At 33.4% G+C, this 19905-nt stretch overlaps 2 protein-coding genes across 3 annotated transcripts in view; one reads left to right on the top strand and one right to left on the bottom strand.

Annotated features, from left to right (window-relative positions):
- LOC125069985 (GTP-binding protein rho1-like) overlaps positions 1-19905 on the top strand; it is a 152352-nt gene that overhangs the window by 80103 nt on the left and 52344 nt on the right. The gene's annotated exons all lie outside the window — the stretch shown is intronic.
- On the bottom strand, positions 4752-5953 carry LOC125069984 (mitochondrial import receptor subunit TOM40 homolog). Its single transcript, XM_047679636.1, has one exon. The coding sequence runs from the start codon at positions 5888-5890 to the stop codon at positions 4928-4930; it is 963 nt and encodes a 320-aa protein (XP_047535592.1). The 5' UTR covers positions 5891-5953; the 3' UTR covers positions 4752-4927.

Here is a 19905-nt window from a genome sequence, read left to right as displayed (position 1 = left end):
TAGTACATTATTTTATCTATCTCGCAGGGTTCAGCCAGCGTTTGCGATGCAAGCGCAAAAATATTTTTTTTTTCGACAACACTTTAAAAATCACTAAAATTATCAGTGTTTCTCAACTATATTGTGCATGTATTATATATAAAAACCTTCCTTTTGAATTAATCTATCTGTTAAAAAAGTCGCATCAAAATCCTTTGTGTAATTTTAAAGATCTAAGCATACAAAGGGACAGACATTGATAAGCGACTTATTTTTATACTATGTAATGATACACAAATACTGTTTCAAACCCGTATTCGTCGGTTAAGATTCACGTGTTCTAACTATTGAGCCATCGGAGCTCTCTCTCGGATTACGTTATAATAGAAATAAATATATTCCTATTACTTTGGATTTATGCTATTGATAAAATAACCTTCGGCTTTGACGTTATATACAGTCAACTCGACTTGTTCACGGCTATGAATTTGATTGATTTCTATTTTAGTTTTGAGGCTGTTCACGGGATGGAAAAATGTATTATGTATATTTATCTGAGTATGTATTAATAAATACATAGTGCCTCCTCACAACCGCATCAAAATCTGTTGTATAATTTTAAAGATCTAAGCATACATAGCGACAGACAGCGGTAAGCGACTTTGTTTTATACTATGTAATGATGATACAAAAACAAATATACTAATATTTTCGTAATACTACACAATAGAACGGTCTTATATAAGGATTATTATACCCAAAGTTCTCATAACACGAGACGAAAAAAATACCAGAGTTTCGTTAAGAAATTTCAGTAAAAGCGCATTAAGAATAATGTGATATTAGGCTTAGTGTACATGGCGCCGCAGCCACCGTCAAAACCGCAAAACGAACGCATTAAAATCGCACCGGTCTTTCTAATTTTACACAATGCTGCTGTAAAAAGTAACTACAGTATAAAATAATGTAACGGAGACGATGGTATTTTTTATTATATATGTAGATCGACGGCTAAATGAACCACTTGACGGTAAGTGATCACCAACGTTCGTAGACATTGGCGCTGGAAGATATAATAACCAATCCTTACATCGCCAATGCGCCACCAACCTTGGTAGCTAAGATGTTATGTCCCTTGTGCCTGTAGTTAAACTGTATTCATACGTATATACACATATTAAGGCATATTGATCAACAAGAAATTATATAAATAATAAAACTACCTAAATATTGTTGTTTTCCAGGATATATAACTTTCAATGTATATCTTAAATTACAAGCTACAGTATTCCTGAGTGTTATAGCGTATATGTTATATTTACATCACTTTTTTTTGAGTTAATATGATCTTGTAAAATGACGATATATATAGAAATTATACTAGTATTTTGATTTTATAAAGAGTATAAACTTGTTTTATAAACAAGTATAACATATTATGCGTTTGTATGTATGTATAAGTATTAAAAGTTTAAGGTGGAATGTTCATTCATAGATAGTTCACCCAAGCATCCATAACCATTTTGATACGCTTAAGAAAAATACGTTTGACAAACGGAGCACTAAAATACTGAATTATTTTGACTTTTATATATAACGGCGACAGCGACGGCTGAGCGTTAAGATTCTAGTCCTTTTCTGTGTTCGATGGTACGGGGTCCATCAGGATGTATCAAATAAACTCGAATTAGCAAGGATTTATTACTACGAATTACAAATTAGTTACAAATGGGTAAACCGACAGTTTCGCCTCGGAGGTGTAGGCTGATCGGTTACTTAAACGCAAGTATCCGTTATACAGTCCCCTTCCACGACTCTGTCCACGTAACTTCAACAACAAATGACGTCATCGCATTAACCCGTTACTACTACAATCATGTCAGTGACTTTTAATTAAAATAATTGGTGACAATACATATATATGCTTAGACGATGTCATATATCGTCATAATAATTATTATGACGATGTCACATATCGTCATAATAATTATTATTTACACAAAAATGCTATGTTGTGGCTGTGTAGTCCTCACGAAGTATTTATTCATATACACAACTTTTCGGTCCGACGCCGTTGCGGCTGCGGCGCCATGTACACAAAGCTTTATAAAATAACATACTTTGTTTGTATAATGAACAAGAATCTTTACTTAACATTGTGAGAACGTTTTAAGAGGTTTTTTCGTCTAATCACGTTGGAGTGGGGTTACAATAGGCCAACTTAACGAAATTGAGCCTGATATGAAATAAACACATAAACAATAACACGCAACATACACACGCATAAGCGATCGCGGTTTGGATTAATTTAAAATAAGAATATTAGTCTTAATAACCTATTATAATTGGAATTAACCGACTTCTGACGCATGGTTTAACAACAGACAGACAGATCTAACTGTATACATGTAGTTTAACTATCTTGTATAATTTTTAATTTTCATAGGCAAGACTATGGTACATGTTATTTTGACCTCACAAGTCGGTAGTTACGAATTAATATTGTACGTAATATATTTCCTCTTTATTGTACATTTTAACTTTCATATTCATGTTTTTAAATGTTATTGAGCCGTAATTTTATAATGGAAGCATTTTATAATATTTTCGAGTGATCGGAGAAAGTTATAATGTACTGTCATCCGTACAATATGAATATTTAATTGATCGCTGATATTTTGTTCCCTGTAATATATATTTCGATTATTTATATGATATGAATAAATTAACTTTCTCGAATAATATATTACTGTAACAGCCTGTAAATTTCCCACTACTGGACTCTAAGAAAGCATGGACTCTAAGGTCATAGGCCGGCCATTTTTTTACTGCCTAATATCAGACCAGCCCCAAAAACGCGAGCGAAGACGCGAGCAACAACTAGTTTTTTTTATAAAAGATACTAATTTTATCAGTTTTTTTTGGTAAATCATTCGTTAAGTATAGTGCATATACATAGAAGTCATACATACATTAACAGCCTGTACATTTCTCACTGCTGGGCCAAGACCTCCTTCCCCTTTGAGGAGAAAGTTTAGAGCATATTCCACCGCGCTGCTCCAATGTGGATTGGTGGAATACACATGTGGAAGAATTTCGTTTAAATTAGACACATGTTCGAATCCTCGCGATGTTTTCCTTTACTTTCGCGCCCGAAATAATTTATAAACACAAATTAAGCACATGAAAATTCAGTGATGCTTGCCTGGGTTTTAACCCGAAGTCATCGGTTAAGATACACGCGTTCTAACTATTGGGCCATCTCGGCTCCTTTTCTCCTTTCTTCATATATATATATTTATTACATTATGTTTATAGAGTAGCTCCTTCATTATGAGTCAATATTATTGGTTATTCGAAAATAGTTTTTTGCTTATGAATACGGTAGCAAAACGGCCGTGTGGTTAACACTCTTACATCCTAAGCTATAATCACGGATTCGAACCCAGGCAAATACTAGTGAATTTTTGTATAATTAATTCTAGCAAGCATTTGAGCTGACTGGTGAAATATGCTCCGAACCTCTTCCTTCTCCAAAGTAGGCTTTAACCCAGTAGTGAGACACTAACAAGCTGTGACTATACTTTTTTACTTTATACGATAGAATTGTTCCCAAGACCTAATTCAAAAGCGCCCCAATAAGAAACGTTCCTTAAGTTTCAAAGTCGCATGCAAAGCACGTATCGAATCGGTCGACTTTAAATCAAAAACTTTATAGATATACAATGGCGATTCGTTAAATATAGAACTGGACATTGGAGGATTTGTTCATAGATAAAAGTATCAATTAAAAAAAAATGTATACATAATTTTTATTATCAAAATGGAATCTATAATTCTAAATTAACTAACATAAACGTTGATGATTAAAAAATGTATTTGTCATACTATATTATGTATGTTATATAATAATAATAATTAATAAAATAAAACTGCAAGTAAGTTTATACATCAGTGAATTACTTTTGTTTTCGCTTTCTAAGCATTAAGATTGAGATTGAGAATAATTTTCGTAGCACAAATTGAATATACAAAAAGATTTCTTGAAATATTACCTTTAGATCTTGTTACTAAGCAAATTTTCCAAGATATCCTAGAACAGTAGAACTATTCTGTAAGAAGAAACTCAAAACACACCCTCGTGAAATGTCAGAATTTGATATATATTGACAATTCATAGGACACACACAACAAAATCGCGTATAACCGTTACATTCGTTAGTCATCATTTCAAGAGTGAGATACGAAGTGATTTCTTACAGAATCGCACAACAGATATCAAAAATATCTTTCGTACGTAAATTGAGATACTAAATAATAATCAACCAAGCTTCTTATAAAAACCTTGAGCGACCGCAGAACAAAAAGTTTTATAACGAGTACAATTTGTCCTGTTTATTTTTCTTTAAGAGATAACAAGCTTGGTCTGGAATTTTATCTGGCTTCTGATACAGTAACTTTACAAACTCGGCTCCGAATTTATTCTGAATATCATGTTTATTCCGGTTTTATATCAGGGTTAAGCATTGGGATCAGAATTTTATTACAATAGAATTTTATCCGGAAAAATTCAACTCGATAACAATTTTTTCTTATAAAAATCTAAATGAAAATATTCTTCAAAATCTTCAATTAGGCTCATAAAAGCACTTTTTAATCGTCAAGTTAGAGTTGCTACCATCAATTCAGTAAATAGATCCTACCGAGAAGAATCGATAAGAAACTCAGTAGTCAGTAGTATAATTTTATCTACCCCAATAATAACACCGAAGTCAGAAGAAATAATCTTTAATTTACTCACATTTCTAAACGAAATAACACAATCTTTAACAAGATAAAACAATAATTAAAACCTATGTATACTTATATACAAACAAATAATACTACAAATTGACGTAAATATCAAAATTTCAACGGGTATTTCGTTCGGAGTTATTAACTTCACAGTTCAGAAGTCTAGGTTGAAACCAAAGCCGATACGCACTCGCCGCTGTCTGTCTATAAGAGTGCTGGCCATCAATCGTATTATTCGAACTTCGTTATGTGGCTCGTAAAACAAAACATCCCTCTGATAAGTGAAGCCACCACAGCGTTGCGAGTCGACAAAAATTTTCAATTCCGATCCATTTTCATAGCTCTTGTGCAGAGCTAGACCGATCGAAGCAGAACTCCTGTTACTCTCATTAAGTATGGTCGATATCCGTAAATCTGGTGTGAATTGCTTGAAAAGGCACACTTGGAAGCCGATTCTGCTGATAGTGGAAGAGAGAGTGAAGGACGGCCTTTCGTATCTCGTACTAACTGAAAATTCAGGTGATATCGGATACGATAAGGGTTTCAAACCGAGCTCGCTGCCAAAACTTAATTCTGGCATCACTCTATACATCCACTGAGTAACTAGCTTCAGGTTATTTGGGTCGACATCTTTTATGGAGCACGAGACAGAACTAATTGACTTTTCGTTCTCTTTTTCGAAAACTAATTCCGTCTCTGATGATACTAAATCTTTAATCTTTGATGTGAGTCTCATTTCGTAATCGTCCATTGTTTCTTTGTATGTAGCTGTAGCGGAACCCATTGAATCAATTATTAGGCCATCTTCAATATTCTTCGCGGCCATTTCCTTATGAAGGAGATGTGAGAAGCACTTGTAAGTCTCTTTCGTTTTACTGAAATTGTAACTTTGAACTAACTTGACTTTGTCCATTATATCTCTGGCAATGACCAGCTTAGCGCCAACGAAGCACTTCGGGAAAACACTCTTTGCTTCCGCGTGAACATCACTCAGTTTAGTCAATGTGGATTTGTCAGGTGCGATGAATATAATGTCTTTTTTCTTCGGCAATAGTTTTTGCAGACTCGAAATAATGTTACTAACTTCTTCTTTGATTCCGGAATCGTTAAGATCCATTTTGATGTTCGATTGTATTTATTTTTTGTGTTTTTATTTGTTGAGTAACAGGTTTAACGTCATTGACCTGACAACGAATATTTTTAACCGCGAGTTTGACGTGTGGCCAGTCACACGCCGCAAGAAGTCTGATTAAATTTAGTTCGTAATTAATATTATCGACTTACGTTTGAAACTAGATTGGTTTCGATACATTATCAATCATTGTTCTAATTATCACGCCACATTATTTCATATTAAACACTAACCAAGAATACTAAAACTTCAAATTATGTTAAAACAATATATTTTGCTTACTCATTAAATAATTCTTGAATTAGATCATTTTAAATGGTACGACCATTTATATACCTCCTGTATTTCCCGAATGACGTCTTTAATTTTCCACCATCTTCCCTTAATCCTAGAACTGGGAAGCGTAATTTATTATTTCAGTCGGCAATTCGCCACCTGTCCCCTCTAGTTCTCTCGAGGAAACCCCTTTTAGGGTATTGCAATCAGTGAGTTACTACGTAAAATTGTTGCGAATAAACAATTGGCCTCATCCTTTCTACTGAGAAATTTCGTTGCAAAATAATGACAAGACTCGGGGCTGTGTATACTGATTGCCCTTTGTAGTTGAACGAAATATTTATTCTATTTTAAGCATCGAGATTTTCCTATTATAAAAAACAATTATACGTATAATTTACTTTAATTATATTTAAGTTTCCTATATTTTTAAATGGAGTTCTATGAGAGGTATCGATAAGATTTCTTTACTAGTTAGATAACAACTCTACTTTTTTGAAGTAGTCAATGATAAAGATAGTGAAATTCAAAGCTAATAATGAAATTACCTAATTTAAAAACTATAAATAATATATTTATACGATTTTGTCTGATATATTCCTTGGATATTCAAATAGGTAATATATTGTTTGATTTATAGAATCTTCGTCGAAGTCCAATAGCTTATAAAAGTTATCGAAAAAACGCACAAACGCAAATTTTTCATGATTAATATTATTTAATGATTTATTCTCGTTCTCAACATCTGAACCTTAAAATGATAACGTCACAAATAACAAGACATGATATTTATTACTCAAATTCCTATCACTGATTGTACGAGCCTCTTTTGGCAAAATATTCTGCGCGCAATTACTGCGTATAGACAAGCCACAAATAAAAAAAAAAAAGTGCGTGTACTACGAGTATGTCAATGTGTAACGCGCGTTCAAAGGTAATCTTATTTGTAGTACGGGTTTGATAGTTTATTATAAAGTATTATATACAGTAAGTTCCTTATACATACTTATTATTCTATATGATTCTGAACTTGAATTTTTGAGAGTATACAATGGAACGGATAAGACAGTACGAATTAAATCGTGGAAGAAACCAAATGTATACGCGCCTCAACTTCCAAAAAGATTATTTTTTAAAGTACGTATTATATATTATTAGAATCATATAGGATCAGTATGCGCTTCCAGTAATCCACGTTAGTCAGATCTATTTACGATTCACTACTTAGAATCCAGGACTTTCAACTCGGATAATTCAGCTATTTCGGTTTCGCAAATTTACAAATTCTAAATTTAATACCGAAACCAATTCACACAGTAATAGCCCATATTCAAACGATATATACAACAAAATTGCGTGAATGTTTTACGCAACGCAACGTTCAGTGTGTTGGGGGTCGTAAATGTGTTTATTGACCGTTAAATTTTGATTACTCGATTCCATTTGTTGAATTGAAATTCGATTGCGAATTACTTGGTCGGGATCTGTCCTGTAATTATGTTCTTTAACTATCAACTAACTTCACCCTTTTCCCACTACGCTGGCAAAATTTCAAGATCGAAAAACTTATCCCGATATGTATTGTAGTATAGTGCACGAATAATATAACCAATTGACCTATTGATATAACTGTAAATATCTAAATGCTACTCCTCTCACTTTGAAAAAAAATCTTTGAACTAATTCCAACGAGCTGCTCCAATGCGGTTTGGATACACATGTTGCAGAATTTCATTCAAATTAGACACATGCAGGATCTCACGATGTTTTGCTTCACCGAGCACGAGATGAATTATCAACACAAATTAAGCACATGCAAATTCAGTGGTGTTTGTCCGGGTTTGACATAATTATTGATTAAAATCCACGCGTTCTAACCACTGGACAATCTCAGCTCAAGAGTATTTATGTGCTTTAAAAACTTTCTATTCATTTGCTAATTTTATTTCTGTCTTTGTGTCATCTTGCAAACTTTTGTGAGTTCATTATTGATAGCACACCTTGGGAATTAAACAGGCTTCTGGCTATTTCTCTTGGCCATATATATAAATAATCATTTATTGGCAAGAAAAGAACACGTTGAGTTTCTTTCGCCGGTTCTTCTCATGTCAGGGTATTTTCTTTTCCGAACTGGTGATAATGTTTAATATGGCATTCAATAAAGGAGTGTAATGCTTCTTTATTGAATAAAGGAATTTGATTTAAAGACAGATCCTCTTATGTTATTGAGTTGAAGTGTTACGTTTATACAGTTCCGATAATTATTATTTTTTTTGACCTGATTACGCCCAAGATTTACTCCAGACGAAAGAACTCATCAGTATTCATAATAATGCTTTATATAATAATGTTTTTTTTTTTGTCTCGAGAGGGCACAGATTATTTCGCCAATATCACGGGCGAATATAATAATTTATTTATTTATATTTTTTGGAAACAAACAGTGCTATTAATAATTATAAATGTTGTACATAATTAATCCTTAAACCAAAACAGTTTCCTATGACAATTAATACATAAATAACTTTCAGAGTGTAGAAAGCATATTAATAATTACTATTATAAATTATACATTATCATTATAGATATTAAAATTAAAATTAACTTTAAATTAAAAATTATTGCAATATATAGTTAGGTTAGGTAGTATAATGTATAATGTAATTCATTTGTTTATTTTATTCTATATCGACGTATTTCTATCTGTCACTGTTATTCGTATGGTATCCTCTAAGGGGGTGATTGAAAATTAGTGTTGAACTCGGGGACCCGACGTATGTGCCCCCAAGTTTCAACATAAGCTTTTGTGCTGGTACACTACTGTGCAGACGTCTTATTGTACTATAGTGGAAAGTTTTTCTTTTTTAAATATATTATTTCTTTATGTGCGTATGTTACAAATAAAGTCATCAATACTCTATTCGTTTATTTAACAAGATACCTTTGATTATCGGAGCGTAGAGATTTAGTATGACAGTTTAAGCGTGTCAATGACCTATCTGTCGATTTTAACGTTTCTCCCGATCGTTCTAAACAATCCAAACTATAATCCTATAATTTCCTAGGACGTTAGATTCGATTTTGTTGATTTCATGGCAAATTACAGTATTCTCAACTCAATATATCGTGTTTTCGAATGATCGTTAGTAACAAACAGATTAGTCATATCCTATAATCATATATCTGTCAGCGTTCAATTGTGAATACTGATAGATTATAATCTATCCCGCGAGATTGTAAACTTTCGTATTATTTGAACCTGACATACTGCTTACAATTAAACGCATTATTTATCGGTAGAATATAATAGATCGAAGTAGATTTCAGTTAAATTATAAAAAATCTAATCTAACCTAACCGAAACATTAGAACCTATAAACATTAAGGACCATTTCAAATCAGCGTTGGGTTTTGAAACCCAACTTGGAATCTGGATAGTACACCTACTTGGGGTTCGATAGCAGTCATTGTTGTTTTAATCCTTTTTATTATTTGTTTTTTTAGAATATTTTTTTTTTTTTGACACATAATATATATTTTTTTTTAATTGTTGAATATACGCGTCTTATATGACATTCACTTATTCTTCATTTTATACGTTTCATAGTAAGATATATCATTTACATTTTCTAAACTGCATGTTGTGTTAGCCTGTAAGTTTGTACACAATGTTAACCTTTTATTTTTTAATTTTTAATTGTTAATTCAAACAAAGAACATGTTCGTAACATATGCTATCAAAAAAAGTCCAGGTCTCGTACTTTATTCAAGTAGGCTTTTAGAACATTTAAAATACATAGTTATGTTAGTTAAATACAACAACAAATTTATATAACATATCCAGCCTTGAAGTCAACAAGTATTGGCTCCACACTTCTTTTCGTGCCTCAGAAAGCATGTAAATCCGTTCATTAAGTTAGTCATCAACTCTGTTATCCTCATGCAGGTTTCCTCACGATATTATCCTTGACCAACAAATGGTAATGAGTTATAAAAACAAATTAAACACATATTAATTAAGTACGTTATACCAGATTCTAATCAATGTCATCTCAGTTCAAACTTTCTCGCTTAGCCTTAATTAAATTTTGTCATGTCGTATTCAACAGCATAATCGACTTCTACCCACATTCTATAAGACTGATCGTGAATTAAAATTTATTTCGATCGTGATTGAGTATAATAACCATAACAGGAAAAATGTCAAATAAACAACATTTGACAGCAAATTGAAGAGATATTATTGGTCGAGAACTTGATTAGTCTATGATTAGTCTATGATATTCTATGTTTAAGTGCAATAATATTGTGTTATAAATAAATACATAGTAATCATAATCTCTTAGTAGTGTAAAACATAGCTGCAGCAAATCGAATGAAATATTTAAATCTAAGGTTTGCTTATCTTTTTTCCTACTTCCATTGGAATAGGCTATACATACTTTAGTATTTATTATTATTATGATTATTCTTAATTCTTAACAACTCGGCTTAGAGCCGGTATTTACGTCATTCTCACGGGCCGAAGCCAAGTGGTCAGACACGTCTTAAAAATTGAAAACTCTAAAGCAATTCCCGTTCCCCTTCTGTTGCAAGAAATTTGCGTACAATTCTGCAAGTGTTTAGTATCACGGCCTTCTGCATATTTACGTATAGAAAATTTGGAAGATTTAAAGTTTTTACAGATATGTGCATTTGTTTGGGTATGATACCAGTAGTAGACAGAACTATTGGGACTATTGTAACTTTCTGCAAGTGCCACATACGTGCTATTTCTTCTTTTAATTCCGTGTATTTTGTAAGTTTTTCATTTATGGTGCTTTGCAGATTGTGTGTGTTAGGGATGGCAATGTCAATTAAAAAGGCAGATTTTTGTACTTTGTCGACTATTGTTATGTCAGGTCTGTTGTAATGAACTGTGCGATCTGTAAGTATTGCTCTGTCGTAGTATAATTTGTGAGTGGTGTTTTCTAGTACCGTTTCGGGTGTGTATTTATAGTATGCTATTTTGTTAGATATTAATTTGTACTTTAGAGCCAGCTCTTGGTGGACTATATTTGCTACCTGATCGTGTCTGTATTTGTAATCTGTTTGTGCTATTGCTCTGCATGCGCCAGTTATATGCTGTATGGACTCCGAAACACTATTGCAGCGTCTACATAAATCAGTGCTTAAGTTAGGTATTCTCATTATGTATTTCTGGTAATTACGGGTCTCAATAGCTTGGTCCTGTATTGCAATCATAAACCCCTCAGTCTCAGGAAAGAGCTCGCCTCGACTCAGCCACGCGTTCGACGCATTTATGTCGACGTTACTACGGCATAGGTCTTGACGATGTCTTCCGTGTAGTGACTTACGGGTCCATTCGATTATTTTAACATTGCGATCTATTTGTTCTTCATTGCTTTGCGTATTTTTATCCTGTAAGTTTAGCGGTGTGAGTTTTTTATCGGTTTCAACTATTGCAGTATGTAGTTTTGATGTGTTAGATTTAGTGTAAAAGTATTTCCGTAGATTTGTAATTTGGTTATTGTGCATGTTTATTATGTCTATGATACCTCTCCCCCCCTCACTTCTTGGCAGAGTCTGTCTTTGTACGCAAGCTCTTGGATGGTGTTTTCTGTTTTTTGTCATGGTGGTATTAATATTTCGCTGCAGTTGTTTTAAGTCGTTTTTTGACCATTTGAGTATACCGAAAGAATATATTAAAATGGGGATAGCAAAGGTGTTGATGGCTTTAATTATGTTTTTGGAATTAAGTTGTGTTTTCAATATCCTATTCAGTCTATAATTAAATTGTTGTTTAATTTTTATTTTGGTTTCTTTTTCTAATATCTGTTTTGCCTGATTGTAACCTAAATATTTATATGTATCGTTTTCTTCTAAGGGATTTATTGTTTCTCCGGTTTGTAGTTGATAATGCATTAGATGATTATGACCTGCTTTAATTGAATTGATTTTACATTTGTCAATGCCTAACTCCATTTTAATATCCTGTGAGAAATTTTCAGTTAATTTAATTAAGTTTTCAAGACCCTTTTCTGTAGATGAGAATATTTTTATGTCATCCATATAAAGTAAGTGATTAATATTTATAAGCTCAATGTTATTTGTCAGACTGTTTGTGTATTGTAGTGTGTATCCATTGCATGTAGAGTTTAAAATAGTAGAAAGGGGGTTCAAAGCAAGGCAGAACCATAAAGGACTTAAAGTATCGCCTTGGAAAATACCCCGTTGTATTTTGATTTCATCGGTTTCAATAGTTTTATTTTGTAAGCTAATTGTTAGTTTAGTAGTCCATAAAGATATAGCGTGCTGTAAAAAATGTATAATTTGTGGGTGTATTTTGTAGATATGTAAAATCTTTATTAACCAGCTATGTGGCACGGAGTCGAATGCCTTTTTGTAATCTATATAAACCGTATATAGATCTTTTTTCATTTTTTGCACTTGTTTTAAGATAACGGTATCGATAGTTAATTGTTCTTTACATCCCTGGCTATTTTTTTTACATCCTTTTTGTTGTTCTTCTAAAATTGCGTTTTTTTCTAAATGATTGTAAATAGAGTGTGTAAGACATGCGGTAACGATTTTGTAAATTGTTTGAAGACAGGTAATTGGTCTATATTTAGAGGGATTTGCGGTATCATTAGGGTCCTTGGGGAGCATGTAAGTAATACCTTTTGCTATGTATTGTGGCATTGAGCTTGGGTTTGCAATAAAGTTATTAATATGAGTGTATAAATAGGGGTGTATATATGTGAATTTCTTATACCAGTAGTTATGAATTCGGTCAGGACCAGGTGCTTTCCAATTATGTAATCGTTTTAGTACAATATTAAATGTTTCTATCGGGATTTGTTTGAATTCCATCGGTTCAGTAGTTTCATGTCTGTGTATTTCTTCTTTGATCCAGTTAGCTTCATGGTTGTGGTTGATTGGGGTTTCCCATATGTTAATCCAGAATTTTCTTAGTTCGTCTTTGGGTGGTAGATTTGTATCGTGCGTAGTTGAGTTTTTAGTATAATTAGTGAGATTAGTGCTTTGACTTCGAATATTTTGGTAAAATTTTCTTTCATTAGTTTTGAATTGAGCGTTTTCGGTTTTTCGAGCTGTACATGCTAAGTATCTTTTAAGACGGCAACTAAAGACTGACAATTTTTGTTTGAGAGTGTCTAAGAACTGTATGAGTTGTACGTTATGCTCCTCATGTTGTGTGTGTACTTTATAACGTTCTAATATTGAATCTACCTCTAGTTTAAGAGCGCAATTGTTGTTACCATTTATAACTTGTGTCACTTTACCTATATATTTCCTTAACTTCAGTATCCTACGCTCTAATCGTTTTTGCCAATTTGGCTTCTGATTCCTGGCCTGAGGGAGGGTTTTATTATGGAAAGGGAGACTTAATTTTGTTCCATTAATTTTAGCTGAAGTCCATGCTGCGGAGTATATGATTGTTTGTTCACTTTTAAATGTCGTATTTGCGTCTATGTATTTGGGTAAGATTGATGTATTAATATATGTTATTGTTTTTGCTAATTTTTTTGATGTATTTTGTTTTGGTATATAGGGGCGACAGTCCGGATCAGTAGTTTTGAAATATTCTAATGCTTGCTGAAAGGTATCGTCTATTTCTGAATCTATATACTGAGGAGTTTCTTCTTTATTGTTTTTATCTTGTATATGGTCATCTATTTGTATTCTGTTTAAGTCATTGATTATCTTCCATTGATTATCCTCACTATCTTCATTACATGTTGTATGCATTGTTGTTGTTGTTGTCGCTATGTCTGTAATGCCAATCTCATTAGTGACCTCCTGTTTTAGTTCTTCTAATCGAATACTGGGTATAAGTTTATTGTTTATTATTACTCTTCTTTGGTCTGCTACTCTTTGTTCGCTTATGTGTTCAAGATGTGGAAATTTTTCAATAAACTTTTGGTGCAGTATTTTCCTATATGATGTTCTATTAGTATTCATATGTGTAATCTTGTAATACAACCTTATTATTTCTTCGTTAATTTCGTTACTCCACCGCATTCTTTGATTAGTCCGACCCTGAGTGGAATGTGTTTGAGTAGGTAAATGTGATGATAATTCTGTTAAATGATTTGCGTGTAGAAGTGTTTCAACTTTATTGGCACTTGATATATCGACTGCTAAGCTATGTAAATATGCTTTGGCTTCATTGCGTGCTTTGTTTTTATATTCAAGCGCTAATAATTTATTACGTTCTATTGCTCTGCGTTGATCGCCTACACGTTGTCTACTAACTTCCATGTCCGGGAATTGCTCTAAGAATTTTGTATGCAAGTCGGTTAAGTAGGATGTAGTATCTTTTTCTAATGAGGTTAAAATATAATATGTGCGCAGGATGAACATGTTCATTTCTCTAGTCCATTTTTTGCGCGCACGCTTAATAGTCTTAACGGGTGCAGAGTCATCAACATTTGTCGACTGCACAACGTTTTCAACTAGTAATAACGGAGAATGACTGCGAGAAGAGGTATTTGTGGAAGAATTAGGCTGGTTAAAGGTATTTATGTAAGAGGGTGTACAAGAGGGTATTGATGAAAATGAAGATTTTGGAGAGGATGAAGGGTTTGACGGTGGGTTCTGAGAATATTCCTGTGGTTCAGCTGTAACTTCGACATCGGAAGCCCGCCTGTTCAACTCCCGATGATCGGCTGTAACTTGTTGTGCGACGAGGGCCCGCCTGCTCAACGCCTCGTCGCCGGTGGACCGCATGCTGTAGCATCCAGCACCGGCTCCAGATGCGCCCCGGCGACCCCCGGGAAGCGACCGTAAATTATATCTATTAGTTTTATCCATCATGCTCCACGGGGGTTGGGAATGATTAGTTTAGATAGAGTAGCCTGGGTTATTTGGGCTTCATAGATTCTCCCATTAAAGGGGTATTTGGTCAAGATGTTTAGACCTGTTTTTAGTTCTTTCTATCCTTAAGCCCCCCCACCACGACAAGGTTCATTCCCTGGGGGGGTTATTATTATTATTATTATATTAACCTTAACATTATACCTCGATTTATACAATAAATGTATATTGATATCGTGTTTTGACGATCTTATTCGACGAATTTCAACGACGACGACGGGTTTGAGAGTATAAAACACAACATTCAGAGAGTGTACATTGATGTCGTCTCGTCCGCAGATTCACACTTTCCTGGCGTTAAGACGTCTCTTCACAGAGGCAAAACGTCTGGCCAAACACCTGGATCCGTTCATTTGCTCGGATCCGTCTAAATGTTAACAGTATTATATAAATTGTACTGCCACCGAGATGTCCGTCTTTTTAGACGGCCCGAGCAAACAGACGGGCCGTCTTGGTGACGGTCTCTTCCGCCATCCCGTCTCAGCCGGACTCTACTAATGTGTGCGTGGCACGTATACGTTCGTACACGTACGTTATATATACGTACACATTCTTCATTGCTATATATTACTACAATAAAAATAAATATGTATACAGGTAAATATATATTTATCTCATTAAACTTATTATTTATATATATACATACTTTATCCCTTATTTATTTAATAAATTATATATTCTTTCTAGAACCATCAATTTGGATGTTGAACAGGGTGTCCGATTATAATTTCGAGACAGAATTTTATAAAATGGTGCATGCAATTTTGTAAATGACATTTCGTAACTTTACATTTAAAATAATATTTTTAATTAACCCAAAGAATTATATTCAACGAATGGTTCTTTTTGTTTAAATTTTTCATTTTGATTATTTTACAAAAACTACCGCGAGGGACGTGTTAAATGAAAATTTAAAATTGCTCGTTGATTAAAGCAAATAGTAAAATTTAATTTATAGGTATATATTGAACCAGTATTAAATACTGGTTTTTCTCACGGTTGCGTTGTAAATTAAGTTGCGTTTATTCATTTTTATTTTGGTGTAAATTTATACATAATTGGTCAATAAATTAGTTTAAATTTACTTAGTGGTAGGTTGTGTGCAAGACCATCTCGATACGTGGTCCACTGGTCCTATAATTTATAGCAAAACAGCAATACTTAGTACTGTTGTGATCCAGTTTAAAGTATGAGTAAGCCCGCTTAACTACAAACATACATACGTGACGTAATAACTTAGTTGTTCGCGCAGTGGTAATATGAGCAATGATTAATATTTGCGGGCAGTGGTGACCTCTTAAAATCAGGTAACCATTTTCTTACCTAAGTATGACGTAAAAATATATAATTATAAACACGTGCAACTTAAGACAATATAGAAATGCCACTTCATTGCATCAGATTTATTTTACCCAAACGTTACGTAATAAACGTTTCAATTCTTGGCTGTAAATGTCCGTCTTTACGTCCAAAGAAATTCTCTGTAAAAAAAATCTTATGTAACTTATAATTTCATTTAATTAATGAACAAATAACCCAAATTAACGTTAATTTAACGTCCAAACAAAACAAAATTCAACGAAATTAACTGTAATTATATTACAAGAATAAAACTTATCGGATCTCGAGATATTCAAACGGGCAACACCCATTATGTTCTCGGCGAAATTTGTCAAATGCCTAACATTAAAAGTTTCACGATTAGAAGATCTTCTCAATTCCTTTTAGACCCTGCGAAAGAGAATTGTTAAAGTTTAAATAGATTATATCTTGATTAAGCTTATGCATACCTATATCTCGATCTGTAGCTGAATCTTTAGATATATATATATATATATATATATATACATACATTAGTACATAGTAATGTGTTAATAAAAAGGAACGTATGTCACTTACGTTTTTTAGTCGGCCGGCATCTTGACTATTTGCTTGTCGCACCACCAAAAATTGAGTTCTCTTTTAGCACACGTTTTCTCCCCCTCTTAATTGGTTTCCTTCAAACAACGCATAAAGAGTCATCTTGTGGGCCGGCATGGCAAGGGCGTTTAGTGCAGTTCATTCTTCCTGACTACACTGGCTGTCTTCGCGTTTGGACTCCACAACCACTTACCATCAGGAGAAGTGGAGTCATATACTTGATTGTAAGTGTACGCAACCTGCGTTAGACATCGGTGCTTTAAGAAATAATACCCGTTCCTTTGATCGCCATTGCGCCACCTACCTTGAAAACTAAGAAGTTAAGTGAAATTTATTTACACTGGTACATTTACGTTTTAACCGTGACACAATAATGCTTAGTATTGCTGTTTAGCAGTAGAATTTGTAACGCATGAGTGTTACCTTCCCGAATGGGCTGAGGTCATCTTATTTTTTATTAGTGATTTATTTATGTTAAAAATATTAAGCTAATGTCACAATAATATATAGTAACAATAAAAGTAAAAAATAAATAGTACTAAAATATTCAACAAAGTTTTAATAGCGTATTCGAAAATAGACTTTACAGATAAATATATTCGTATGCAAAACAAAATACATTCTCGCAAAGTTTTATCCAGTACGTCGTACTCAGACATCTAAACAAAGTAGATCGAAAATACTCTCGAGAAATAACACCTCCGTGTACCGGAAATCCGCAAACAATCTCCTGGCAACCCTCCAGCGAGATACTAGACCGATATTATATTCCTGTCCGTCGGAAATGTCATTTTCTCGTATTTTATTCGACTCCATCATTATCTCATATTACTTGCAAAATATTTCGCAAATATCTTCCTAAATGCCTTATTAATTTAAATACTACGATAGTTTCCTATAAAACTTTATTTTCGTATAAAAGTATAAAAATACATTATCACAATTATTCTGACAACATATCCAAAGCGTGTATTACTATGAAAGGAGCCGAGATGGTCCTGTGATTAGAACGCGTGCATCTTAACCATACCAACCAACCAACCAATAATGATTGCGGGTTCAAACCTAGGCAAGCACCACTGAATATTCATGTCCTTAATTTGTGTTTATAATTCATCTCGTGCTCGGCAGTAAAGCAAAACATCGTGAGGAAACCTACACGTTTCTAATTTCAACGAAATTCTGCAACATGTGTATTCCACCAACCCGCATTGGAGCAGCGTGGTTGAATATGCTCCAAACCTTCTCCTCAAAGGGAGAGGAGGCCTTAGTCCAGTAGTGGGAAATGTACAGGCTGTTATAAATAGTATCTTATTGTATAAAATTAGTATCTTTTATAAAAAAACTAGTTGTTGCTCGCGTCTTCGCTCGCGTTTTAGGGTCTGGTCAAGTATTAGGCATAAAACGGCCTATGACCTTAGAGTCCATGCTATCTTCATACCAATTTTCATCAAATTCGGTTCAGTGGTTTCACCGTGAAAGAGCAACAGACAGACACACAGAGTAATTTCCGCATTTATAATGATAGTAAAGTTACTATATATTCATTACTTATTTGTAACGTATAAAAATACGAACTTTCATAGAAATTGTCGTCAACTATTAAACCCTAATTAGGCGATATTTTCGAAAACGGTAATCCAACATTGTTGATATTTAAACAGAACATTTATTACGTAATATTCTAACTTAATTTATAACGAACTTCCGTCCAAATAGTCATTTCCTCCTTAACCCCTTTTAAAGAATTAATTTTAAAAAACCGTTCTGTGATCGTATATACGTTATATATTTTCTGTGAATAATTTCACGATTCTAGAGTTGGTGTAGGCTGTGTATTCTGTGTCTCTCAGTCAGTTAAGTTTAGAATCTAAAAATAAAACCTAGTATAAAAGTCCATCGTCTTTGAAGTTTTTTATTCAATTCAACAAAATAAAGCCGCAGATTCAGCTAACATATGTTTATTAATACACATTCAGAGAAATACATTTTTCCATCCCGTGAACAGCCTCAAAACTAAAATAGAAATCAATCAAATTCATAGCCGTGAACAAGTCGAGTTGACTGTATATAACGTCAAAGCCGAAGGTTATTTTATCAATAGCATAAATCCAAAGTAATAGGAATATATTTATTTCTATTATAACGTAATCCGAGAGAGAGCTCCGATGGCTCAATAGTTAGAAAACGTGAATCTTAACCGACGAATACGGGTTTGAAAAAGTATTTGTGTATCATTACATAGTATAAAACAAAGTCGCTTCCCGCTGTCTGTCCCTTTGTATGCTTAGATCTTTAAAATATCACAACGGATTTTGATGCAGTTTTTTTTAATAGATAGATTGATTCAAGCGAAAGTTTTATATGTATAATACATGCACAATATAGTTGAGAAATACTGATAATTTTAGAGGTTTCTAAAGTGTTGTCAAAAATAAACACATATTTTGCGCTTACATTGCAAACGCTGGCTGAACGAACTACAGTATTATACACCTTAAAAAGCTCTTCAAAAAAATCCGCGTTGGTATATGTCTATCTCATAGAGATAACCATTTTTTATCCTTTACTTTTTACGAGAAATAACGGCTTGCTTACGAAGCGATCTTAAGCATTAATCCTTATCAAATGAAGTACCTTAAATACATTGTGAATTTAATATCGATTGATATGGCCCTTTAAGCGTGTAATTTAAATGAATATTTTCGAAGATATTACAGATTTAAAACGCAGGGACATAGCGATTTGTTTTGTCTAATGACTGAAAAACTGTGAACGTTGTAAGACATTCTGTAGTATATTTAGTATAAGCATTGCACCTGTGCGAAGCCGGGGCGGGTCGCTAGTTTAATTATAAAAGATAGAATGGTATCAGAAAACATATCGATGAAACCTGCTTGTGTCGA

The sequence above is a fragment of the Vanessa atalanta genome, chromosome 16 (assembly GCF_905147765.1).
Source record: "Vanessa atalanta chromosome 16, ilVanAtal1.2, whole genome shotgun sequence".
NCBI lineage: Eukaryota > Metazoa > Arthropoda > Insecta > Lepidoptera > Nymphalidae > Vanessa > Vanessa atalanta.
The sequence above is the reverse complement of the archived record's forward strand: the minus strand, read 5'-3'. Positions and strand labels throughout refer to the sequence as shown.